The 26,063-nt window shown below is 37.7% G+C and overlaps 2 protein-coding genes and 2 non-coding genes across 9 annotated transcripts in view; 3 read left to right on the top strand and 1 right to left on the bottom strand.

Moving 5' to 3' along the window:
- The window catches only part of pbrm1 (polybromo 1), a 97,802-nt gene extending 88,098 nt beyond the window's left edge, over positions 1-9,704 (bottom strand). For 3 of the 5 annotated variants that reach the window (XM_041191198.1, XM_041191196.1, XM_041191199.1), the window contains exons 1-3: positions 9,566-9,694; positions 6,653-6,759; positions 4,133-4,293 (exon numbers count right to left, since the gene is read on the bottom strand). In XM_041191198.1, the coding sequence (XP_041047132.1) occupies positions 4,133-4,293; positions 6,653-6,692 (201 nt within the window). In that variant the 5' untranslated portion in view covers positions 6,693-6,759; positions 9,566-9,694. Of the gene's footprint in view, positions 1-4,132; positions 4,294-6,652; positions 6,760-9,565 lie in introns of all 5 variants that reach the window. The other 2 variants (XM_041191195.1, XM_041191197.1) reach the window with 2 other exon arrangements.
- Positions 9,705-9,710: 6 nt separating this feature from the next.
- gnl3 (guanine nucleotide binding protein-like 3 (nucleolar)) lies at positions 9,711-25,652 on the top strand. Of its 2 annotated transcripts, none has more exons than XM_041191200.1 (15): positions 9,711-9,800; positions 9,902-9,960; positions 14,462-14,605; positions 15,484-15,591; positions 15,702-15,785; positions 16,273-16,408; positions 16,544-16,647; positions 17,910-18,051; positions 18,279-18,366; positions 19,024-19,201; positions 19,875-20,017; positions 20,204-20,340; positions 23,679-23,836; positions 24,969-25,086; positions 25,381-25,652. In XM_041191200.1, the coding sequence occupies exons 1-15, from the start codon at positions 9,788-9,790 to the stop codon at positions 25,509-25,511; spliced, it is 1,743 nt and encodes a 580-aa protein (XP_041047134.1). In that variant the 5' UTR covers positions 9,711-9,787; the 3' UTR covers positions 25,512-25,652. The 2 variants fall into 2 exon arrangements, with proteins under 2 accessions (XP_041047134.1, XP_041047135.1); XM_041191201.1 differs by lacking the exon at positions 9,711-9,800 and adding an exon at positions 10,479-10,604 and having other exon boundaries at positions 9,926-9,960.
- LOC121280616 lies at positions 18,856-18,928 on the top strand. Its single transcript, XR_005943661.1, has one exon. It is a non-coding gene; the product is annotated as a small nucleolar RNA SNORD19 (small nucleolar RNA).
- LOC121280617 lies at positions 19,309-19,385 on the top strand. The gene has a single exon (XR_005943662.1). It is a non-coding gene; the product is annotated as a small nucleolar RNA SNORD19 (small nucleolar RNA).
- Positions 25,653-26,063: the final 411 nt, after the last annotated feature.

Genomic DNA, 26,063 nt, shown 5'->3' with positions numbered 1-26,063 from the left:
TTTTCAAGACTGAAATTGATAGGTTTTTGTTGGTTAAGAGTATTAAGGGATATGGACCAAAGCTTGATCAGTTGAGCTGAGGGAAAGATCAGCCCCTATCTGACTGCATGGTTGAACAGGTTGGGAAGGCTGAATGGCCTACTCCTGTTTTTATGTCTTTTTCTATATTATATATACATGTTGTCAAGAAAACAAGGAATTATAATATTTTTTACCTGCTAATACCACTGTTATTTTTCTTATGTACTGGAAGATAGGCAGTTGGAGTAATTGGAGTAAGAGCCAGAGTGACTGCATGATTCTAAAACCAACAGTAAGAAGTGGTTTTGATATGTTAATGAACCAAGAGGAACTTCAGTCAGAGTTTTAAATAAAGCAATAACAGGAGTGTCTTTGAATTGAGTTATTTTAGTTCAAAGGGGGACAGATGCAGGTTGTAAAAGGTGTAAGTAAGGTGAAGATAAGGTAAAAACAAAAAAACTGCGGATGCTGGAAATCCAAAACAAAAACAAAAACAGAATTACCTGGAAAAACTCAGCCGGTCTGGCAGCATCGGCGGAGAAGAAAAGAGTTGATGTTTCAAGTCCTTATGACCCTTCTGTTGAAGGGTCATGAGGACTCGAAACGTCAACTCTTTTTTTCTCCACCGATGCTGCCAGACCGGCTGAGTTTTTCCAGGTAATTCTGTTTTTGAAGATAAGGTAAGTTTGTTTTTACAAGTCTAAGAGCTAGGGTAACGAAACAAGTTTAATCAATTCTGGGAAGAGAGCATTTCTGAAGAGACTGGTTGAGACAATAGAGAGATCAAAGGGAAGGAATGCATTTAAGGAAATACTGATGCCTAGATGGGGGTAGCTGGTCAGATCTCCCAGAAGACAGCAGGATAGCAGGGCAGAATTCCAAGAAGAAAGTGTGAACAAGGTCAGGCTTGAAGACCCAGTAGCTAACAGCCTCAGAGGTCACCCCAAGGGAAAAAGGCACTGTATGGTAAAAATTACTGGAATTCTACAGATTTTAGAATCTATAAGGATAGTTACTGAAGAGAAAAGGGGAAGGTTAGCTCTGAGAGTGGTTAAATTAAGACCTTGTGGAACTGTTTTAAAGTACTATTTACTATGTAAAGCCATTCTTGTGTTTAAATGTAATTGTGTTTTATTTGTTTTCCTTTATTCTTTTAATAAATGTTTACTTTACTATAAACCATCAGAAGTCGTCTGGGACATCATTTCCTGATTTCAGATCCTCTCCTCATACTATACAAATTGCATAAACCATTTTTGGAGCTGTTTCAGGTTTCCCTCTGAGAATTGGGCAGCTCGGCATTTACCATCAGCTGTGCCATAACAAAGTTAACTAGAAGTAACCAAAGTTTACACTCTAAAAGATAAATTTAAGGTTAAATGAGAAATGACACAATCTGTTAGTATTCTAAAATATTTATATTTTCTAACTGTCAAACATAGTTGGTAAGGTAGTTTGCCTCAAAGTTCAAATAATCTCTTTTGAAAAATGAACTTACTGCACATACCTGTGTAAAAGCTGATCTCAGGTAAAGGTGGATTCCAAGATTTTTGGCCTAATAAGCCATCATTTTTATATATATTATGTAAAAGCCAGCCCTAGTTTTTTAGGGATCAAAGCCAAAATATTTTGCAGGATTTCAACATGAAGTGTTGTAGTTTATTCATTATATATTTATATTGCAGTGGATGAGATGTATATAGTTCATAATATTATAAAATGAATAAATGCCAGATAATTAATAAGGGTGAAATGTATATAGTTTGTAATGTTCTAAAATAAATTAACATGAATTCTTTAGTGTTGTTGGTTTTTACTTGATTCTGTTGCGACATTCTTTTTTGGATTTCACTTGGGGTTCAAATCAAGCATGCATGTCAACCCCTTGAAAACATCACCTGTGTAAAAGTTGACTTCATGACTTTTGGCTTAAAAGACTAGTCTCAAAAATTTGACATTTGCTTGAGCATATATGGTAATTACAGTGAGGATTCTAAGTTCAGCTCAAAGCATTGAGCTAAGATATCAAGCCAAAGCCCAGGCTTTTGGGAAAAATTGAGATCATCAACTATAAACCTTAACGGACATCAAAAACAGAAAAGATAGTTTAGTGAAATAAGTAATTTTTATTTTATTTAAATCCTTACTTTGTTCATTAGACATTTCAGATACTGAAAAATAGACAGATGTAAAAAAAATCCAGAAAGCATTTTGGGCAATTTGTGGGAGCATGTTGGAGCATAGTGAAGTGACACACTCAGTAAAATATTAAAGATGCTGTGTGTGACACAAGCTGCAATGGGGAAGTGCATCATCTTTAATAACAAAATACATATTACAGCCACTTGTAGTACTTAATGACCCAGAACTTGCTGGGTTTTGACAATGAAATGTCAGTTTTCATTGTTAATATCCCTCTGAAGTTGACCGCAACTTCAGGATTTAGCACATACATAGATTAACATGGAAATTCTGAAATAATTATTAGATAGTTCTGAAGAAGAGTCATCTGGACTCGAAACATTAACTCTGTCTTTCTCTCCACAGATGCTGTCAGACCTGCTGAGTTTTCCCAGCAATTTTTGTTTTTGTTTCAGGTTTCCAGCATCCACAGTATTTTGCTTTTATCTATGGGAATTCTGAAGTTGGGGTTGGTCATTCATTTCTCTGCCACAAACTGCACTGTGGACTCCTATTTTCAATACCCCTCCCATGCCCACACCCGGAACCCACAATCACTGAAGTCAATTGGTCTGATGATAACTTCCCCCTTTTCACACTAATATCACTACAGAAATCCCTTGAAAAGTTAAGTCTCATTCAATGAGGTATAACTAGGTGATGAATAGTAACTACTGCTGTACAACTGGCCTGAACATGAAAAAATAGTTCTATATTCATGGAATGTTCTTAAATGTCACCATTACGATTAATTACTAGATTTAATATTTTATAAAAGTTTGTTCCTGAAATGTTAAGTTCTACATTAACCCAGTGTATGTGTGTCAATCTTTATTTTGCCCCCTGTAAAAATTTTTTAAAGTGATTAATTATAAAAGTGTTTTACATTTCCTGGTTTGCTGCCTGTGAAAATTCTTTAATGTACTAAATGCTTCGACAGTTTGATGACATCAGTGCAGCTCGGCGCTGAGAATCCCTATTAAAGAGCCCTACAATCAATTGCAAGTTGAGAGAAGTAAAAGGTTCTCAACAAAGACATCGCAACAACTTGTAATACACCTTGTATTACAAGGGAGGTGGTGGTGGTGGTGGTGATTGGGGGGGTGGGGGGGGTTGGCGGAGGAGGGGGCGAAATTGGACTTCAGTGGGTGTCTGCAGGTTGGGCCTCAGGGAAAGGTAGGGGTCAGGTTGGGTCTGCAAGGCGGGGGGAGGGGGTGTCATGGGGTTTTAAGGATTCCAGTTGGGTCATATTGGGTGGCGGGGGTTCCAAGTCTAGTCATGGGGGTTAGATGGGGATCGGGCCTCGGGTGGGTGTGGGGGTGAGAGTCAGGGGTTGAGAGTCAGGAGCGGGCGGAGGAACCCATGTGGGTTGGAGAATCTCTTGTGGCGGGAGGGTCCCGGATAGTGGGGGCCGGGGGTGGGGTGGGGTGGTCAGTCTGGGTCTTTACGATAGTTACCCAGAAGTTAGAAGAGATTTTAATTCCTCTAACCTTTTCTGAGTAACTATTGGTGTTACACTGTTGGAACCATCTGGAGTTTGCGATTTAAGTCACATTTTGGGATGGTTCCTAGCGCAGGGCAATCGCCCAGAGGAAGTTTGCGCTTCTGAGGAATTGCTGTGCAAACCCCTACCTGTGAAGTTCCGGGAGGGGTTCCCCAACACATCTTTGGGGTACTCCCTCAATCCAATGCTAAGGAGTTCGGAAGTTACAGCCATTCAACTAGTCTTTTTTTTAAAAAATTGACTAGTGAATGAAGTAAGGACCGGAAATAAACTGTAGCATTTCTTTAATCATTGAAATGATGCCAACAGTCTTCTGTGACTAAAGGATATAAATTTCCAGTGAACTAAACCAGTCTGGATATTTACTTATAGAAACAAATAGGAATATAGAAAGAAACCACAGTATAGTCTTACAGTCATACTTACAGGATCTACAGTTGGAACATTGGAAAGTTTTCTTCTTTTTCTGCTTGATCCTGCATTGCTTCCTGAAACAGGGTGTCCATCATCACAGTCTCCACCACTAATACTGCTTGAAGGAGAAGTGGCCCTTTTTCTTTTTGAACCCATAGGAACTTTGGTAATATCTTTAAAAATAAGATGTTCAATGGTGAGCTCACTCAAACAAAAACAAATGTGTTTATTCATAGTCTTCACATCGCTACCAGAAGACATAATTTAAACTGTTTTATTAGTTTTTGAATATCTACTTCTTCTCAATATTGGTCATGGATTTAACGGTAAACTTTATTTAGAAGTTTACATTGTGCATCAAATTCAGTTTATGGATCCAACTCAAACTACTAAAGCTAAAGCCAGAACGTTTCTAAACAAACCTTGAGCTGCAACAAATAACAGGGACTCTTGGCCCATCAAACAATACAGATTTTCCACCCTGATATCCTCTTACCCTCCCCTTCTGATTTCACTTATAATAGAAACAGCACAAATGTCTACAAAGTAGCAAAGTGTTTTAGGTCATTTTGCAGTTCATGTGTCCTTTCTGCATTTTTATTTACTTCAGAAAGATTGAAAAGAACCTGCTTTGACATGTTATTATGAACATGGAGCTCAGGGCTGTATCAGAATCATATATCTTGTACCAGAAATTGAGACTGTAGCTTGGCACTCATTAACAATTTGTAAGTTTCCTGATGAATCATAAAACAATTCTAGGAACATACGCACTGAAGTATATCAAATATTAAACAGTCTATTTAAGGTAAACTCACGTTATTACTACCAAGAAAGTGGAATCAAGTGGAAATGAATGAAGAGTGAATTTAGAAGAGGTATTAAGAAGTCTCTTTGCTCAGAGTGCTAAATGTTTAGAATAATCTGCCAAACAAGGTAATAGAGGGAAAAACATCAGATTTATTTTAGCTAATTTATACCAGTACGCAACAGGTAGACTAGTTATACCTTTCTCTTACAAAGTTTTTATGCTCAGAGTCATTGCTGACTCTCTGGATTTGTTTATATTATTGATGTCGAGCTGATGCTACACCCAGTTATGAACTTTTATGCACAAATAATGCAAACATCCTGTTTATAAAAGCAAAATGTTTCACTAAACCACTCTACTCTATTTTGGAGCAGACAAATTCAAGTCTGTCTGTGAAAAAAACTGCCACTTGCTGGGTACTGTTAGGATTTAATTCTTCTGACGGAGTACAGTCATTGGACTGGAGCTGAACTCGGGGAGATGAAAATTTTATTGTGGCTAGAAGCGTCAAAGCACCTAGCAAATATGGCTTCATTTCTACTATAATGCATCATGGAATGCAACAACCAGGAACAATGAAATTATGCAGGTGTTCATGTCAAAGTGGTATGTCATCGGATGCCTTTCTTGTCACTAAAGTAAGGCTGTGTATAAATAAAGTGTTTGTTTGTATTCCTCAAACAGTATACTGGAATCAAACATAAACACACACAGGTTTTCATTGAGTAATTCCATTATTTCTTTCTTTTATCCGATTTAATTATAACATTGTGGAAATGCCATCATCAGAAGTTCAAGTAGCATCTTGTAAATACGAAGCCATACTAATATTGCTAATATCCTGAGAAGAAGTAATGAAAAAGTTTCATTTATGCAATACATAATGTAGCATTGTTAGAATTACGTATTACATGATAATGAACATCAAGTTTAGCTTTGAGGTGAATAATTTTACATAAATATAAAAGACACACATAAACATTAAGGAACAAGCTGTAAAATATAGCTCAGGTAAATTTGGAGTGAAAGTCTTGTCTTCAGGAACAACAGGTTCCCATCAGCAATGGGACAGGCAAAGCAAACTAGCGTCTTTTTTTACTTTAGACTAAACTTCTTGGGTAGGAAAAGGAAGAATTTTAGAGCATTAGATTTATAGTGAGAAGATTTGGCAATTACAATAATAGGTTCCAAGCAACTGAGTATAGTTGTAATTTTTGTCAGTTATTTATGAAGGGGACCAACCATTTCATAAATCTTTGGCCAGTCACTCACAGCAAACAGAATTTACTTCTTTCCTAAAGTGAAAAAACAGAAAATGTTGAAAGTACTCAGTTGGTCAGGCAGCATCTGTGGAGAGAGAGAAACAGGGTCAATGTTTCAGGTCAATGAACTTTCGTTCCGAGGAAAGGTCACCAATCTGAAAATATTAACTGTTTCTCTCTCCACAGATGCTGCCAGAACTGCTGTGTATTTCCAGGATTTTCTGTTTCTATCTTAGATTTCCAGCAACTGCAGTGTTTTGCTTTTTTTTAAGATTTTGCTAATTTTTAACTGAGGAGAACCCTGAAACTGTTCATTAGATTTTCTCAATACACAAACAGCAACCAAGTTCAAGTTAACAATACCAAATAGCAGTATTAAGCAATTTAAGATTATGTCATAGACAGACATATAATAGGGTACTTGTAAAAATAAAATCTAACAGAATGGAAAGTGCTCACTTGGAAACACCACATTAGGACAAAAGGTCATCCGATTCATATGCAAAGTCCGTCTAGTCCAACTTCAGTTTTGTAAAGTAACAGATCAAACTTCCAACCTCTGAGGCCTGGACCAAGTTGAAAGCATGTGGGGAAAATGGACACACAAAAATGATACCCAAATCTTGTGCACTTAAAAACAAAACTCATTCCTACAATTTCCAAGCATTTTTTCTAAAAGTTGCACATTCACAATTTCCCCATCTTTGCTTTTCTTTTGATTTTCTTTACTTAGTACTTATACAACAAATAGTGTAGTGGGGTGGGGAAGAGAAACAATATGTGGGAAAGCAATACAGCTATAATAGGGTATTTATCCCTCATTTGCTTATTCATGAAATTATTCCTTTTACCATCAAATTAATAAGTGAATACTGATGTCTGTAAGTAGGAAATTGGGTAAAAGAATACTCTCCTTAACCATGGGACATTTTTTTCAGGAAGGATGGTAATATCCTACCATCAAACATAATGATGGTTGACCACACACGAAGAAAGCTTTCATGCTATTTTTCAAAGGTTTTATCTGCTGAATTTCCTAGCCTCACCCAACAATTTCTTTCACTTGTCTTTCTAAGTCCAAGTGTAAAAATCAGAGTTTTGCAGTGGTAAGCAGAGAATATCTATTCGCCCCCGTTACCACTTCCCCAATCCGCCTGCAACCTCGATGCTTAAACTAAAGTGAAAAAAACAGACTGGCGGCACAGTCCTTTCCATTTGTGTATATTGTTTGCAATAGTCAAGTTCCATGCCTGCTGACTTAACCGAGTAAGCAAAAAACCTTTCATGCAGGTGCTTTCCAGTACTGGCTGATTTTTGGCAGGAGTGACCAAGCCTTTTGATTTGTATCAAGCAGCTTCATATTTAAAGGTAACAAATGCTTTATGGATACATCGGAATCCTGTGTGCTGATTTGGAATTGGTCCATTAGTGAGGCAACTGGGTTAATAGCACTTTGCAAATTACCAGGCCCACAAAATTCAAACAGAAAAAACCAACAAATATTAAAAACAAAGCAGAAATAGAAAAAAATTGTCAGGGCTTCATTAACTGGACTTTGTCAGAATTTACAGAAAGTAATCAGCTCAAAACTTAGACAATTACACTATGGAGAAAAACATCTCTGAATTCAATTTAAGGAAAGAGCCAAATGTTTCATGGTGATTAAATGCAGACTGCTTCAGTATGTAACAGTTTCTGCAGATTGTGAAGAAGTTTGTTAAAAATCAGAGATGGAAGCAGTATTATGTTTATAGCTCAAAGTCAAAAATAAATGTTAATAACTATTAAGCAAATAGTACATTGCTGAGTAGTAAATAAATGTCAAATATCCAGGATCATTGGTGAAATTATTTCTGTACTGACAATTCCATTGCGATGAGTGTTAGCTGTCAATTTTCTTTTCCTCAATGGTCACTCTTGTCTGTAAAATTTCAACAGGTTTAATACCATCTTTAACTGAATTTATTTTTGGCCTAGAATTTACTGGCCCAAGGTGAAAGTGTCCCATCAGTTGAATTTTTTTCCTCACTGTTCAGCTAAAAAAAATTGCATCACAAATTACTGGAAGTGCAATTGATAAAACAGCACCATGAGGCCAGCAGGACATCTGGGTGAATGACAGGGTTAATATTCCATCCCCTTAATTAATGAGATTTAGGATAGAGAAAGAAACAGAAAAACAACATTGAAATAGGGTGAATTAGAACTAATTGAAAAAACTAGAAACAGAAATTAAGAGAAGGAAAGAAATATAGGTTTAGGAGGGAGAGTCAGAAAAGAAAAGTAAGAACAAAAGTAAAAACCTAAGAACAATTTACAACCTGAAGGAATGAGACACAGCTGTTTTCATTTTTCTTCTTTTTAGGATCACAAAGGTTGAGTGGCATGACAGGAATATAAATCTTGTCATTACATCATTCTTGCAGCATTCAGTACCGGCCTTAATTTTCTGTGACAAGTCCAAATACATTCCAACACAGCAAATGCAGCAATTTCTTAAAATTCATAGAATTGTTGCCAGCCAGCTCCTGTTTTTGCAAGGCAAATTGTCCAGTAATTTGTGGCAACTTGCAACTCACAAGGGTATCTCTTTGCTCCACAAATCGTTGGGTTATTTACAAACAAATAATCGTGTGCACATTAAACTCACTATTAACTTTCTCAGCAAATCCTGACCCAACATTCTTGCTCTGTGGATCTTAGTAAACTGTGACTAAATTAAAAATAGAAAAACTCTTTACTAAACCTGAGTGAATTTTAAATAACATTTCCAAAAGTTTCCAGATCGTCAAAATCTCCAATGAAATTTTCTAAGTTTGGTTTCATTGGGCAGCTTTTTTCTTAGTGAAGTTACATAGTAGTAATGTAAAGGCATTTAAATATGACAGCAATCGGGAAGTGTTCTATTCCTAGCATTACCGGCAGATTTTATTTACTGATTGTACACAGCTTTTTTAATTAAAAAAATCCTTTGACAGCGATACCAACTAACTCATAAATTAACTGCCTTGTAACAATAAACACTTTGATCAATCGCTGGATATTCTGCAATGTTGTCTGGACGTTGGAAGTGGGATACATTTCATTCATAGCTTGGGGGGTGGGAAACAGGCTAAAAAGAAAAAGTAAAAACCCTTGCCCCCTTCCACATGTGTATAAACAAAAACAAGCTATTTAAATGCTTAACGAAATGACTGGAGGACACAGTCCATCGGGCAGGTGAAGGCTCCGGAGACCTGACTGACACAACAAAAGAAGCAGGGGCCTGAGCCTTGGCAGCCGCGCAATAACCAACCGGAAAAACCCTACATAAAATACAATCTCCACACATCACTCATCTCAGTACAGCTCAACAACCAAGGACATCCTTACCGCCACTCGATTGATCCCGAAAGAACAAAAAATAAAATAATAATAACGACAGCAATCCACACTCTTCCTCTTTTCTGCCCTTATTTCCAGCACACAGCCGTGAAGTGGATCCGATGGTGTATTGGCGACATTGACGTGCTCACACAGTTTACGGCAGGCGCTGGCTCGTTCGGAGCCGTGTCACGTGGTTCCCTCCCTCTTCCCCTCTCCGAAACGGACGGCATGAAGAGGCCAAGTGAGTATGGTCGTGTGAGTTGCTACATTTACACCTCTCTATACATCCAAGGGAGTTAATATTGTTTTGATTCATTGTCCTCTTTGTTGCATTTTTCATAGAGCTGAAAAAGGCCAGCAAGCGCCTCACCTGCCACAAGCGGTTTAAGATCCAGCGAAAGGTGAGTGAGAGTCAGGGTGGAAGCCACGAGTCATGGAGGCCCCAGCGTGGCACGCGTAGCTCACCCTATGAAAGTGTGTGAAATATATTTATGATCACACGGTATTAAAAGTGGGTTAAAAAAAACTTACATGTATATAACGGCCCCCAGGGTGTCTCGATGCGCTTCAGAACCAACCAAGTACTTTTTAAATTGTGGATTTTTAAAAAAAAATACACGTGGAATTCGAGGTTTAATGGCAAACTGTAATATAAAGTCAAAAGGAATTTTTATAAACTGTTGACCGCGATTTGAATAGTGTGCAGTTTTGGACATCACACTAGATGGATGTTGCCACAGTGAAGTGCAGAGATATTCACTAGAATGTTGCCCGAGGTAAGTGCGCAGAGCAAGCCTTGAACGCGGATATATAAATAGAGGATTTAGGATGAAGTGTTGGAGAAACCTCTTTTTACATACATTTTGAAATGTATTAACAGCATTGGTGATTAAGCAGACATCATGTTACCATTTAATAGGGTAAGTAGCTGAAAGTAAGGAAAATAAGAATAGTGGACGTATGGAATTAAAAGAGGACTGCTCACATGGCACCAACGTGGACTGATCTGTTTCTGTAATTTCTGTATTTGATGCACGTACCTTTGGTAAGAATTATTCAAATGCTAAAGTTTTTAGTCCTTGAATTTATGGGCAATTATATCTCATTACTGATATCTTGAGGAATTTGCACTTTATAGTATGCAAAAAGGCATTTTTTGAACAAGCTGCTTTGATCTGACCACTTATCTAGGAATTTTAGACGTAGCTACCAAACTATTGGTGAACAAAATATTACTTTTTAATCATTTGGCTTTACAGCCTTACCAATATCCAACAATACTTTACATTATTTTGAATGATAATCAATATTATGGTATTATAATACCAAAATGGCATTGTAAATTATTTGTACCACTTAAAACAATAATGTTCAAGCCTTTTTAATGTGGGGAATGGAAATTTTATGTAACTTCCAATTAAGTGCCAGCAATTTAAAGAAAAATAGTGCTACTGTTGTAGAATGCATTTTTATTGGTAAAAGAAACCTTACATTTATATAATGCCTTCCTTGTCTTCAGGAAGTGATTCAGAGCCACTGTTGTACTATATTTACGAATATACGAATTTGGAGCAGGAGTAGGCTAGTCAGCCCTTTGAGCCTGCTCCACCATTCAATGCGATTATGGCTGATCTGATTTTTAACCTTCACTCCCCATTCCTGCCAATCCCCGATAACCTTTCAACCCCATGCTTGTCAAGAATCTATCTACCTCTGCCTTAAAAATATTCAAAGAGACTGCCTTTTGAGGAAGAGAATTCCACTCAATCCTCAGAGAAAAAAATTCATCTGTCTTAATTGGGGGACCCCTTATTTTTAAACTGTGACTCTAGTTCTAGATTCTCCGACAAGAGGAAACATCTTTATCACAACACTAACCCTGTCAAGTCCCCTCAGGAACCTAAATGTTTCAATTAAGTCGCTGTTTACTCTCTAAACTTGAGTGGATACAAACCTAGCCTGTCCAGCCTTTCCTCATAAGCCCATTCCACACATTGGTCCAGTAAACCTTCTCTGAACTGCTTCCAATGCACTTACATCCTTCCTTAAATGAGGAGACCAGTACACAGCACATGTGGTCTCGCCAATGCCCTGTATAACTGAAGCATAACCTCCTTACTTTTGTATTCAATTTCCCTTGCAATAAACAATAACATTCTATTAGTTTTCCTAATTACTTGCTGTACCTGCATACTAGGCTTTTGTGATTCATGTAATAGGGCACCCAAATCACACTGCATCTCAGAATTCTGCAATCTCTTCATTTAGATAATATGCTTTAATTATTTTGACTACCTGCCAAAATGCACAATTTCGCATTTTCCTGCATGATACTCCATTTTCCAGATCTTTCCTCACTCATCTAACCTATCTGTATCCTTTTATAGCCTCATGTCCTCTTCACAACTTACTTTCTTACCAATATGTGGAATGGCCGGGCTGTCTTATGAGGAAAAGCTGGACAGGCTAGGTTTGTATCCAATGAAGTTTAGAGTAAACAGCGATTTGATTGAAACATTTAAGTTCCTGAGGGGACTTGACAGGGTGGATGTGGAAAGGATGTTTCCTTTTGTGGGAGAATCTTGAACTAGGGATTACAGTTTAAAAATAAGGGGTCCCCCATTTAAGACAGATTAATTTTATTCTCGGGGTTGAGTGGAATTCACTTCCCCAAAAGGCAGTCTTTTTGAATAGTTTTAAGGCAGAGGTAGATAGACTCTTGACAATCTTTGTGTCATCAGTAGATTTAGCAACCATTCCTTCGGTCCCTTCATCCAAATTATATAAATTGTAAAAAGTTGAGGCCTCAGTACTGATCCCTGTGGCACACCACTTGTTACATCCTGCCAACCAGAAAAAGACTCATTTATGCCAACTCTGCTTCCTGTTAGCTAACCAAACTTCTATCCATGCCAATATGTTACCCCCTACACCATGAGCTTTTATTTTCTGCAATAACCTTTGAGGCATCTTATCAAATGCCTTCTAAAAATCTAATTACAGTACATACACCAGTTCCCCTTTATCCACAGCAATGTTACTACTACAAAAAACTTTTTCTTGGAATATAGTCATTTATATACAGAAATATGACAGCCGTTTCGCACAACAAACAGCAATCAGAGTATTTTATTGGGCTAGCGTCTTACCAAAGTAACACACATCATTGTTAATATAGTAGTGTCGGTATGTCCATTTAACATTGCCAGTTTCACTTTAAAGTCATTTGCCACAGACTTCCTCTTCTGTAGGCTGTCTGTGCACAAAACCTTTCCTGTAGTGCTTCTACACTTACCCTCAGTTTCTCCCTGCCAGTCCCTCTTTTCTCCCCATCCCCCACTGTCACTTTGGTCTCCTGGCATTAGTCTTTGGCCTGCCTCCAGACTGACCTTGCTCTCTGACCTACCTCCGCCCCCCTGCCACTTCACCTCCCATCCTTTGTTCTTACCAGACTCAGGTTCTGAACTGTAGCTCCTGGGCTCTATTAGAGTGGCAGAAGTTAGTTGGTGTGGGTAATTCCAGTGGCTTACTGCACTGACAAACTTCTGCCATGAATTGGAGCATGGTCAATTTAAAATTACAGTACTGAGGTGAGTGTGGTTTTTAACAAAATATCAAGTATTGTCCTTTTATATTTAGTGATTTATTTTGCAAGTTATTTCATCTAGGAATACACTGAGTATTTCAACTTGTATATTGGGTTTTTCTGGGCGAGAAATGGCTGAAGAAACAGAGCATTGATGTTACAATTAGCATTGATTCTTACAGGAACCCATGAATCACTCAAAGTTGTGATTTTCAGGAACGCAACCACAATTTTAAGTGAGGGCTCCCTATATAAAAGGGAGGAAGTTTTGCAACAGTTGTACTAAGCCCAGCTTACACTGCAGCTGGAGTATTATGTACAGTACCAAGAACCTGCACATCAGAAATGATCTGATCGCCTTGGAGGAGTGCAGTGCAGATTCACCAGAATGCTATCAGGGCTCTGAGTCTTAGATTATGAGGAGCGATTGTATGTAAACTAGGGTTGTGTGCACTGAATAAACAAACATACTGTAAAGAACATATCTTTTTATTTCTGTTGGACTGTGGATTAAAATTACAATGACTGCAGTTTGAAAGACATGTCTACTGGAACAGTGTGAGATATATATACAATGTTGCTGCACTGGAACAGTGTGCCATGAAAGACAGGGTGGTGCCGAGGAGGAGTCCGGTCTAATGGGGAACTGCCTGGCAACAACATTTCAATTGGCTCCTACCGAGGTGACCAGGGTTTATGTGAGAGCAGTGCAGCAGAGAAAAGCGAGACTGAAAAGAGAGAAGACCTAAAACCTCTTTCTTCTGTGTGTGTAAGATTCCAGTAATTCTACAATGATAGCTTTTTTTCCCTCATATCTGTATAACCTGCTCTCTCTGTAAAAACCCCTGTCAAGAGGAAAAAGGGAAAATCACCGTTAGGGACAATGAAAAGCAAGTGCTCAAGCAGTGAACTAAAGATTGAAAGTGCTGGGATCAACAAAGAACTGAAAGGAATTTGGAAGATATCGATCAAAATCAACCCATCGAATCCTATACTCCAGAATTGGTGCAGTTGAACAGCTTTATCCCACCCTTAAAGTCCATATTTAAAGACAGGTTGTTCAATAAATGGTTATTTACTCATTAGGTTTACAAACCTGGTGCTCATATTCTGTTAACCTAAATTAAACAGGTGGTTTGATCAAACTTTTCACATTTGTTGCGTCTTGGGGAGCAGTGGGGCTCGATATTGCAGTGCGTTACCCCAAGTGAGTCATGGCAATTCAATAAGAGTAACCATATAGTCTGTGAATAGAATGCCTCACCTAATTTGATTCTGGTTTGAGTAGCATTGCTAATATTTCAATTTATTCATAGGTTCGTGAACATAAGCGGAAAGTGCGAAAAGAAGCAAAGAAACAGGGAAATAAAGGTAAAAAATCGCGAAAGGACCCTGGTGTTCCGAATAGTGCTCCATTTAAAGAAGCCATTCTTCGCGAAGCTGAACAAAGGAAGCAAAATGTAAGAGAACTTTGTTTATATACTAATAAAAATGAAAAAAAAACTTTTTCACACAGGGAGTGGTTATGGTCTAGAATGCACTGCCTGAGAGTGTGGTGGAGGCAAGTTAAATCGAAGCATTCAAGAAGGAATTAGATGATTATTTGAAAAGAAATAAGCTCTAGGTTTATGGGGAGAAGGCAGGAGAATGGCACTAGGTGAGCTGTTGCAGACATGATGGGCCAAATGGTGGCCTTTGGGGCTGTAACAATATTTGATACTCTGTTGTACTTTGTATGCAATTGACAGAGTTTCATGTGATGCGTTGGTGTGTTTTTATTACCTAAATTGGCGATTTCTGCTTTTCCCCCGGCATAATTTGAGGTAACTGACTGCATGAAATATATATTTTAAAATTCTTCATATTCAAAATATGGCTGAGTATGTAGCCTCCTAATGTTCTGGCTGCTGTTTAGTACTTCTGGACATAGCTGGGGTAGGACAGGGAGTGAGAATATTTATGTTTTGTGTTTTGCTTTTAATTTGACCATGAACACTAATAGAGTTTTTATAATTTACAAACAGTTGAAAATTTTATGAATCATAGTAAAAGAGAAAGCAGACTACTGCCAATCAGATGAATCCAATGTTGATTTAATGTTCATGAACGATAGTATGATGCTTCATAAATAACTTGGATTAAACATTTTATACAGAAGATTTGAAGTCTGTTTCCTGATGATGATTCTAGAAATGCGAGAGAAATTCATAAAATCAAATCAAATTTGGATAAGGCACTAAAATGCAAGAAAGACAACTGAACTGCTTTAGATGGGTATTGCTCAATATACAATTACAAATGCAACATAGGACACTTAATAGCACTTGATTTCTTTTAGCTTGAAGAACTGAAGCAGAAACAGAAGCTTGCCAGACAGAAAGAAGTTGCAAAGAAAAGGAAACTTGAGGCATCTAAAGATCCAGAAATAAATGAGAAGCAACTTAAGGTATAAATTTGTTTTCTCTCAATATTTTTCTTCTATTGGTGAGTGTGTACAAAACTTTGTGAATTTTAATGTGCTGCTCTTGAAATTTCTGTAACTTGATCTCTTATCAGAGAACTGCTTTAAAGCAACAGAAAAAAGTAGACAAATTGGAAGGTAAAAGCCCAAGAAAATCTGTATGCAGCGAGCTGAATAAGGTTAGTGAGTGCATTTTGAGTGAATATGTCTATCATAAAGACTCTGCTTTGATTTTATACTTGTATTTATTTACTTAGTCATGAACTGATTCCAGATTGTCTGGGGGGAGAATAATCTGATTCAGCACTTGCTTGTGACTTTTTATAAATTTTTAAAAATGTAATAAAGAAGATGGCTTAAAAAGTTCAACCTCAGAAGATGCATTGTTAACACTGATAAAGTGTTAACACAGAAAAAAGTTTGACTTGTGGTGCTTTAAGTCCGTTGAGGAAAAGCGCAATTCTTTAAAACCTTCCCAATTGCTATGTAATTAACCTTCAAATTCTCTGCCATCTAGTATTGTCTGTTGTAATCACTTCCTATTATTGTTGGGAAGTGAATTTTCAAAGAACATTAATAAAAGTGTTCTTGAAGCACAAGGGAACTGATGCATATTAGTTTCATTGTTGGAAGTGTTGGTATTGGGATTGTTTCCTATTTTGTTAGGTGCTTGATGCCTCGGATGTGGTTTTAGAAGTGGTAGATGCCAGAGATCCTCTTGGTTATAGATGCCCTCAAGTGGAGCAGGCAGTCTTGCAATCTGAGGGAAAGAAGCAACTAGTTCTTGTATTGAACAAGATTGGTGAGAAGACGCTTTAAGTTTACTAGAGTTTTATGACCTAAATGTTAGGTCAAATATTTAATAGAATTCGGGTGGGGGCATGTATTTAAAATTTCACCTTTCACAAAATAGGAATCACTGTTCTTCATTGTTTAGATTTGGTGCCAAAGGAGAATGCAGGGAAATGGCTTCAATATTTGGAAAATGAATTTCCCGTTGTAGTTTTTAAATCATCTACACAGTTGCAAGACAGAACAATGGTACGTTTCCTAAAACTGATGCAAACCAATAAAATTTAATGTCTTGTGTTAACTAACAACCTCAAGCCGATAAAGTTGTTCTAACTCTGAACGTTTTGTTTTGTTTTATTATTTATTTGTAGTTTCTCATGTTGTAAGACCATAAGACATAGGAGCAGAAGAAGGTCATCTGGCCCATTGAGTCTGCTCCACCGTTCAATGAGATCATGGCTAATCTGATAGTCTTCAACTCCACTTTCCTGCCTTTTCTCCATAACCCCTGTGCCCTTACTGATTAAAAATGTCTATCTCAGCCTTGAATATACTCTGCGGTAAAGAATTCAGATTTGCTACCCTCAAAAGAAGAAATTCTTCCTCATCTCTGTCTTAAATGGGCCACACTTTACTCTTAGATTATGGCCTTTGGTCCTAGACTCTCTGGCGAGGGGAAACAATCTCTCAGCATCTACCCTGTGAAGTCCCCTAAGAATCTTTTATGTTTCAATAAGATTGCACCTCATTCTTCTAAACTCCAATGAGTACAGGCCCTTCTCAACCTCTCCTCATAAGAAAATCCCTCCATACCCAGGATCAACCTAGTGAATCTTCTCTGGACTGCCTCCAATGCTAGTATATCTTTACTTAGATAAGGGGACCAAAACTGTTCACAGTATTCTAGGTGTGGTCTAACTAGTGCCTTGTATAGTGTTAGCAAGACTTCCCTATTTTTATACTTCATCTCCTTTGAAATAAAGGCATACATTCCATCTGCCTTCCGTATTACCTGTATGCTAGCTTTTTGTGATTCATGCATGAGGACCCCCAAATCCCTCTATGCTGCAGCTTTCTGCAGTCTTTCTCCATTTAAATAATATTCAGCTCTTCTATTTTTCCTGCCAAAGTACAAAATGTTGTATGCTAATTCAAAACACCTACTGCTAGTGCTGCCCTTTAGTTAGCTGCAATGGTGTGTGCACTGACAGTTGTGCTAACTTTTTCTCCACTTTCCACCATCATCACGGAGAAATGTCCTAATTGCATTCTGGGTCACTCGGAGATTCCAGCTAAGATTACGCAGCTAACACATGGAAATTATAGAGTAATAGCCCACATCCTTATCACTTCCCTCGCAAAATGTTGTACACTGATGTGTTGTGCCTCTGAGTAATGTATGAAAATAGTGAACATTAATAGTAATTAATTACAACATAATTAGAAACTTAGTTTGTCAAATTGTAGATCTATTTTTCATTTAAACTTTAATCAGCATTTTTTAAAAACAGGAACAGAAAAAAATCTCTAAACTGAATAATAGTATAGAGATATCACATAGCAATACCTGCGTTGGTGGTGAAAGTCTTTTAAAACTGCTTGGCAGCTACTGCAGAAAACAAGATTTAAAAAGCATTAAAGTTGGCGTAGTAGGTGAGTGCTGACTATATATTTGTCTATAAATTAAAAAGTAGCCTGATAGTGAATTTGAAGCTTTCACTCTCGCAAAATTATAAGTAACCCGTGCTGCAAAATATTTTTCATCCTTTGCCTAGCCAATAAAATTCAAAATAGGCTAATTGATTCAGCTAACTTGGTAAGCATGCCAGTAAAACCAAATTGTCTTTGTTCTTTATAAATTAAATCTCTCCTTTTTTCAGGCTTTCCAAATGTAGGGAAAAGCAGTATAATTAACAGCTTGAAGAAAATGAGAGCTTGCAACGTGGGACAAATCAGAGGTCTTACAAAGTAAGAATGCTAAAGTTGGAATAGTCACATGTTTAGATAAAACCGCTGATCCATGATGCATTGCCAGCCAATACCTTGTACACAAACTCTTGTTGGACTATCCCTTTGTATTATGTTTAAAGGAAAACATTAGCTTTAGGTTGAGAGTTCTTTAATAATTATTCTTTTTATCATTATAATTTAAGTGAGAGATGCATTTAATTTCAGTGACTTTGTTGCAGGCATGTTAGGATTTTGAATTAATCCCAATCACTGAGCATGGAGTGGTGAGACTAAAGTCAAAGCACCTGTGTTCAAACCTATCCATTTGCTTTAACAATTTGATTGCTTTAACATGTAACCCAGTAATCACTTTACTTAGAAATATATTTAACTATATTAATACTTTAGTGGCAAAAATTAACCAACTTGTGTACTAGCTACTAAATTGTTTTTGAACTTCAAATATTGTATCTTTTAACTAAGTTTATTGATATCAAAGTAACGAGTGAAAAATGAGGACAACTTTTATAGCCTGATGTTCTGTGACTGCTAAAGATCCAACTCTGATTTCACTCAGCAACAAAGGCCTGCTTTATTATTTCTGAATAAATATGCAATTTGTTCGAACTGGGGATTATCTTGGTAGAAAGGTGTTAATTTTGTTGTCTTGCACAGATCCATGCAGGAGGTGCATGTTGATAAGCAGATCAAAGTATTGGACAGTCCAAGTATTATTGCTTCTTCATCAAATTCAGCTGTTGCCTTGTCCTTGAGGAACATTGTAGACATTGAAGCACTAGAAAATCCTTCATCTGTAGTGGAACCCATACTGAAGAACTGCAATAAACAGCAGGTACTGAGTCCACTTTATCCCTCTGTTGCTTTTGGTGTTTTTTTAAAAGTTCAAGATTAATCAAATCGATGTCCTTTTTATATGCAAACAAATTTATATTTTTGAGTGAGAAATGAGGATAACTTAAATGGTCAGAAAATATATGATTGACTACTAAAGATCCAACTCTGATCTCACTCAGTAATCTATGACTTTAGCCAGTTTTTAAAAGTACTTAATTTATGATGCAATTTCTGGTATAAAATGCTAAGTTGAGTTTTTATGGGTTTTTAAAAATAATTTTATGTACTTGCCATACCACCTCAGCACCTTGTACTGAAGGAGAAATTACAAACTTTGTGTAAAGTTCATAGGTTTTCAATGTGAAAATTACTCTATGCCATGTAATATGCCACACACATGACTACCCACAGTTGATATCTGGTCTGTACTTATTTAATCTCAGGAGGACTGTAATCGACCTGTTGTGTAAAGGCACCTAACAGCATGACCAGTTTAGGTTCCTGCTAATAACATTGTCTGACACACCTACTGTGAAGTTGACAGCAGTGAGCGTTGCTAGGAAGCTGTAATCTTCAGCTCAAGACCTCAGCAATTGTGAAAATTCTAATCTCATATCCAGAATGTGCATATTAACTGTTAGCTAATTATGCACACCTTATTGCCACAACAGGTTATGTTGCAGTATAATATCCCAGACTTTCGAACATCACTGGAATTTTTAACGTTACTGGCTCGGAAAAGGAGCATGTTGAAGAAAGGGGGGATCCCTGATATTGAGAAAGCAGCCAAGCTGATCCTTTACGATTGGACTGGGTAATTAAAGTTCAGCTGCCATTCTAAACCATTATGCACCATTGGATGTAATTGTTAAAATGCAAATATGAAGCAAACCTGTAACTGTTTTCTAATCAATTGCAAATTTTCTCATTTAAACTTTTGCCAAAAATGGTGTACAAATAAAAAAATTTGTATATTTTTCTTTCTCTTCCTCCTATTAAGAGCAAAGGTTAGTTATCATACACATCCACCAGAGAGACATAAGCTACCCATATACATCACTGGAAACCTTGTGGAGGAAGCAAGAAGAGGCTTCAATGCTGAAGAACTAACCAAAAGCAATGAAAACACACTTAAAGGTAATTAATGCATTTGTGTAATTGAAATAAAATGTAAAACTGGGCCATTGAATATTTTTAAGGCAAAGGTAGATTCTTGTTAGGCAAGGGAAGCAAAGGTTATCAAGGGTAGATGGGAATGTGGAGTTCAAAACACAAATGAATGGTGGTGGACAGTTTAAAAACTCCCTGGAGGAGGCTCCACAATTATCCTTAATGATGGGGGAACCCAGCACATAAATGCAAAAGACTAGGCTGAAGCATTTGCAGCCATCTTCAGCCAGAAGTGTTGAGTGGATGATCCATCTCTTCCTCCTCCTGAGGTTACCAGCATCAGAATTGCCAGTCTTCAGCCAATTTGATTTATTCCACATATCATCAAGAAATGGCTGAAGGCACTGTATACTGTAAAGGCTATGAGCCCCGACAGCATTCTAGCCAAGCTGTTCCAATACTGCTACAGCACTGGCATCTACCTGGCAATGTGGAAAATTGCCCAGCTATGAGCTGTACACAAAAAGCAGGACAAATCCAAACATGCCAATTACCAGACGAATCCAAACAGGCCAATTACCACCCCATCAGCAAAGTGATGGAAGAGGTTGTTGACAGTGCTATCAAGCAGCAATTACTCAGTGATAACCTGCTAACTGAGGCTCAGTTTGGGTTCTGCCAGGGCCACTCAGCTCCTCACATCATTACAGTGTTGGTCCAAACAGACAGCTGAACTCCAGAGGTGAGAGTGACTGCCCTTAACATCAAGGCAGCATTTGAATGAGTGTGGCATCAGTTGCGGGCTATGAGGAGCTGGCACGAAAGAGGAGTTGAGGCCTGGGGCAGATCAGCCATGATCTTATTGAGGGGCTGAATGGACTCTTCTATTTCTTATATTCTTATCCAAGAAGCCCTAGCAAAACAGGAGTCAATGGAATAAGGGGGGAAACTCTCCACTGGTTGGAGTCATACCTAGCTCAAAGGAAGATGGTTATGGTTTTTGGAAGTCTGTTATCTCAGTTCCAGGGTGCATTTGTTTAACTTAATTTATTGGAGTTTGAAGGAGTGACATGCGCTGTGGATGAAGGGGAGTCTACTTGGATTTTCAGAAGGTTTTTGATAAGTTGCCACATCAAAGATTATTGCGGAAAATAAAAGCTCATGGTGTAGGGATTAACATATTGGATAGATGATTGGCTGGCAGAAAACAGTGCGTAAATGGGTCTCTGTCTAATTGGCAGGATGCGATGAGCAGAGTCCCACAGGGGTGTGTGCTGGGGCCTCAACTTTTTACAATTTATATCAATAACTTAGATGAGGGAAATGAAGGCATTGGGGCTAAATTTGCAGATGATACAAAGATAGGTAGGAAAGTATGTTGTGAAAAGGACATGAGGTTGCAGATGGATATAGATAGGTTGCGTGGGCAAAAATCTGGCAGAATGGAGTATAATGTAGCAAAATGTGAAGCTGTTCACTTTGGCAGGAAGAATAAAAAAGCAGAGTATTACTTAAACGGAGAACGGGCTGCAGAATTCAGTTGTAGGGAGATCTAGGTGTTCTAGTGCATGAGTCTCAAAAAGTTAGTATGCAGGTACCGCAAATAATTAAGTTTAATGGAATGCTATCCTTTATTGCAAGAGGAATTGAACGTAAAAGTAAGAATTTTATGCTTCAGTTGTACAGGGCATCGGTGAGACTATATCTTGAATATTGATCTCATTTAAGGAAGGATGTGAATTGATTGAAATATACAAAATCTTGAACAGTATTGACAAGGTGGACATGGAAAGGATGTTTCCTCTGGTTGATGAGTCCAGAATAGGGGGCACTTTTAAAATTAGGGCTTGCCCTTTTAGTGTAGATGAGAATTTTTTTCTTCTGTGTTGAGCGACTTTGGAACTCTCTGCCTCTGAAGGCAATGGAAACATGGTCATTGAATATTTTTAAGGCAAAGGTAGATTCTTGCTAGGCAAGGGAAGCAAAGGTTATCAAGGGTGGATGGGAATGTGGAGTTCAAAACACAAACAGATCGGCCATGATCTTATTGAATGGCAGAACAAGCTTGAGGGGCTGAATGGCCGCCTTCTATTTTGTTTATTTGTAGGACATAATTGCAGGAGTTCCTCAAGGTAGGATCCTAGGCCCAACCATCCTTAGCTGGTCCATCGGTGACCTTTCCTGCAACATTATTGGGGATGTTCACGGATGATTGTGCAGTATTCAAGAGCATTCATGACTCCTCATATTGAAGCAGCCCGTGTTCATATGCAGCAAGACCTGGACAACATTCGGGCATGGGCTGATGAGTGGCAAGTAACACTTGTGCCACACAGGTGCCAGGTAATGACCATCTCCAACAAGAGAATCCAACCATCTCCCCTTGACGTTGTGGCATTACCATTACTGAATCCCCGCTATCAACATCCTAGGAGTTAGCATTGACCAAAAACTGATCTGGACCAGCCAAATAAATACTGTGGCTACAGGAGCAGGTCAGAGACTGGGAATTCTGTGACGAGTAACTCACCCCCTCACTCCCTAAAGCCTGTTCACCATCTACAAGGCACAAGTCAGGAGTGTGATGGAATAGTCTGCATTTGCCTGGATGATTGCAGCTCCAATAACAATCAAGCTCAACACCATCCAAGCCCGCTTGGTGCCCCAACCAAAACCTTCAATATCCATTCCCTCCATCACTGACGCAATGTGTATCTATACAAGATGCAGTGCAGCAACTCACCAGGACTCCTTCAGTGGCACCTTCCACAACTGTGACCTCTACCACCTAGAAGGACAAGTGCAATAGATGTATGGGAACAAAACCACCTGCAAGACCCCCTCCAAGCCACACATCATCTTGACTTGGAACTATATCGCCGTTCACTGTTGGGTGAAAATCCTGGAATTCCCTTCCTGACAGCATTAGGTATACCTACATCACATGGACTGCAGTGGTTCAAGAAGGCGGCTCACCACCACATTCTCAAGGGCAATTAGGGATGGGCAATAAAAAGAAAAGGTGCTGGCCTAGCCAGTGAGTACCATGTCCTGTGAAAGAACAAAAAAAAGCTTTTCAGTGTTTATTGGAATATGTATAAAAGATTAAAAGTTAAGATTTAGGACAAAGGAAAAATTTATTGACAGAGGGGCGAGAGCTGTGGAATGCAGTACTGATAAATGAAGCATAGGTTAGATGGGTGGTAAAGGGGATATGAGAATGTGGGGTAACATAGAATAATAACAATTGTGTGGGGGTGAACATCAATATAGATGGTTTGTGTGTTGTAATATGATTTTTCTCTCTCACTGCTTTCCAGCCTTCAAATACATAATCCTTTTTCTCTCTTGCCCCCTCCTGCAAGCTGTTAGATGCCCTAACTTGGCCAGTAGTATAGTATTCCAATCTACAGGACCAACCAATGGACTAATTAAAGAGGACAATATGGAAGAGGAAATGCATGATCAGGAAATAAATGAGGAAGATGCCGATGACAGATCAGTGGGCCGAGAAAATTTGGAGGTAACCTATTTCTAATGTATCCATTACTTGTTCTTTTGGAAACTTGGAATTAAATAATTCAGCCCTTGGAGACTTCTGTATGAAATAAAAGAATAGTTGTGAAATGGAATCATTCTGGTAACAAGCTACTACTTGAACATCATTAGCATATGACACAGTTTGGAAACCCAAACTTGACATTGGTTTCAATTTTTCTTAATAAGGAACAACGGTTGAAGTGTTGATTACATGAAGAAATATTAAAATTATTTCTAATAATGCATAAATGTATTTATATATAGCACAAGTTCAGATAGTTTAGGTGTAGATTTAAAGTTGTAAAATACAGTTCAAAAGCTTGAAACTTTTAAAGGCTTTTAAATCATTTTAAGTCTTGCTGTTCAGTTGGATGACATCTTGAACTTGAACACATAGACCAAATGTGAAAAAGGAGCAGGCTTTTCAATTACGAAGCCTGTTTTATTCAGGTGAAGTAGCCACAGTCTAATTATATCTGACTAATGGAGTGAGTTGAAGAACTCTGCCTTTATTCCTGACTGCAATTAAGCAAAAATTCAGGAATACCAATCTGCCACCTTCAAGCAGACTCTTATTTCACCGATCACATTCATTGATTCTAGCCCGACTGGAATCATGTTATGCAGAAGCTGGATAAATCTGAGTTGGTATACTAATGGAACGGACATTATTAAACTAACTTGAAGAACATTTGGGACTTGGTGAAATGCCATCATTCCAACATCAGCTATTACAGGTCGCAGACTCCATTTGGAAAATGGAGGGAGGTATAAGTGCAGAAAGCACAGACCTTTGCCAGATCATTAATGGCTATGATAGGGTGTGTTAAGAGAACAGATTTTATTCATGGGAGTGCTTGTATAATTCAGAAGGAAAGTTAACAGGAAAAAACAAGCCTGGTCTTCTGCTTGTGGAAAATGTGTGTATGTATGTGTGTGTGTGTGTGTGTGTGTATATATATATATATTTATATATGTTTTAAGGAAAAGATAAAACCTACTTATAATCACCAGCGCTAAATGTAATGATATGCAAGGCTGGCTGTTGAATATAGGATTGTATACTATTCCACTTTAAAATAAACATTTTAAAATAATAACCCGTCTCCTCTTAGGCAGAATATATTGAAATAGATAAAAATGAAAACTTAAAAGCCGACGGATGTTCAATAGCCAAAATGTTGCAAGTAAAACAAATGGAAGTATCCTCCAAGAAAAGGCAACTGGAATCAGGTTAGTTATTAGTTTTCTTATTTTAAGCTGATTATTGTATACCACAGCTCTTGTTCCACATCTATGCCTGCAATTTTAATTAACGAATTGTACATTGAGGGAGACAAGTTAGACAAAATGTAAACTAACAAATACAACTCATGATCTAAAAGATGGAAATCAGTTTTAAAATGTATCTTGGATCTTTAAAGCTGTTCATATGGTGAAGGAAACTTTATCTTGGGGTCTAAAACACAATTATTCTCAAAGTTGTAACTTTTCAATTTTAATAATATTGTTATTTTGTCTTTTCAGAGAAAATAGCTGACCCTAACCAAAAGCCTATCAGTGTAGATCTATCTTGTGAAAAACCAATGGAGGATGCATATGACTTCAACACTGATTATATTGAGGATCTGTCACCAGTGCCAATCAGTTCACTCTAGGGTGGCTAGTGACTGTTTTAAGATTTGGACTGTACAATGCAATGAATTGGTTTACTGAGACTTTGGAGTGTAGTAAAACAAATTGTATGATAACTTGTAAAATATGTGTTGAATATAAGACATTAAATAATTTTTGCTAAACTGTTTATTGATTTAATCAATATACAAATCAGGTGGAAGAACTGCAAAATAACCTGAAGTATTAATGTGAAGATGTGAAGGATAAGATTCCATTAACTGAAATTGTAATCTTAGAAATAAATTGGATTTTCTAGAGTAATTAAGTTGTGACAATGAAACTTGTTTAAATTTAAAATCTGACATTGCGGATTGCTTCATGGCTGTATCAGGCAGGAGCATTTAAAATCAGTGACCATCTTGTACATTATAGTAAAGGACCTGAACTAGCAGATGAACATCCTATTTTTATCTATTATTCACTCTTCAGGATGAAGTATTTAAGAGTTGAGATTTTTGTGTAGGCATTGTTAGAGTAATTAGGAAGAATTTCAAAACTCAAGAGGGTGGTGAATCTTTGGAATTCTCTAATGC

This window comes from Carcharodon carcharias, chromosome 7 (assembly GCF_017639515.1).
Source record: "Carcharodon carcharias isolate sCarCar2 chromosome 7, sCarCar2.pri, whole genome shotgun sequence".
Lineage (NCBI taxonomy): Eukaryota > Metazoa > Chordata > Chondrichthyes > Lamniformes > Lamnidae > Carcharodon > Carcharodon carcharias.
This window is presented reverse-complemented; position numbering and strand designations above follow the sequence as displayed.

Coding starts and splice junctions, on each gene's coding strand:
- gnl3 (XM_041191200.1), top strand. Junction 15,592..15,701: donor TAAATGAGAAGCAACTTAAG/GTATAAATTTGT, acceptor ATCTCTTATCAG/AGAACTGCTTTAAAGCAACA. Junction 18,367..19,023: donor CAAATCAGAGGTCTTACAAA/GTAAGAATGCTA, acceptor TGTCTTGCACAG/ATCCATGCAGGAGGTGCATG.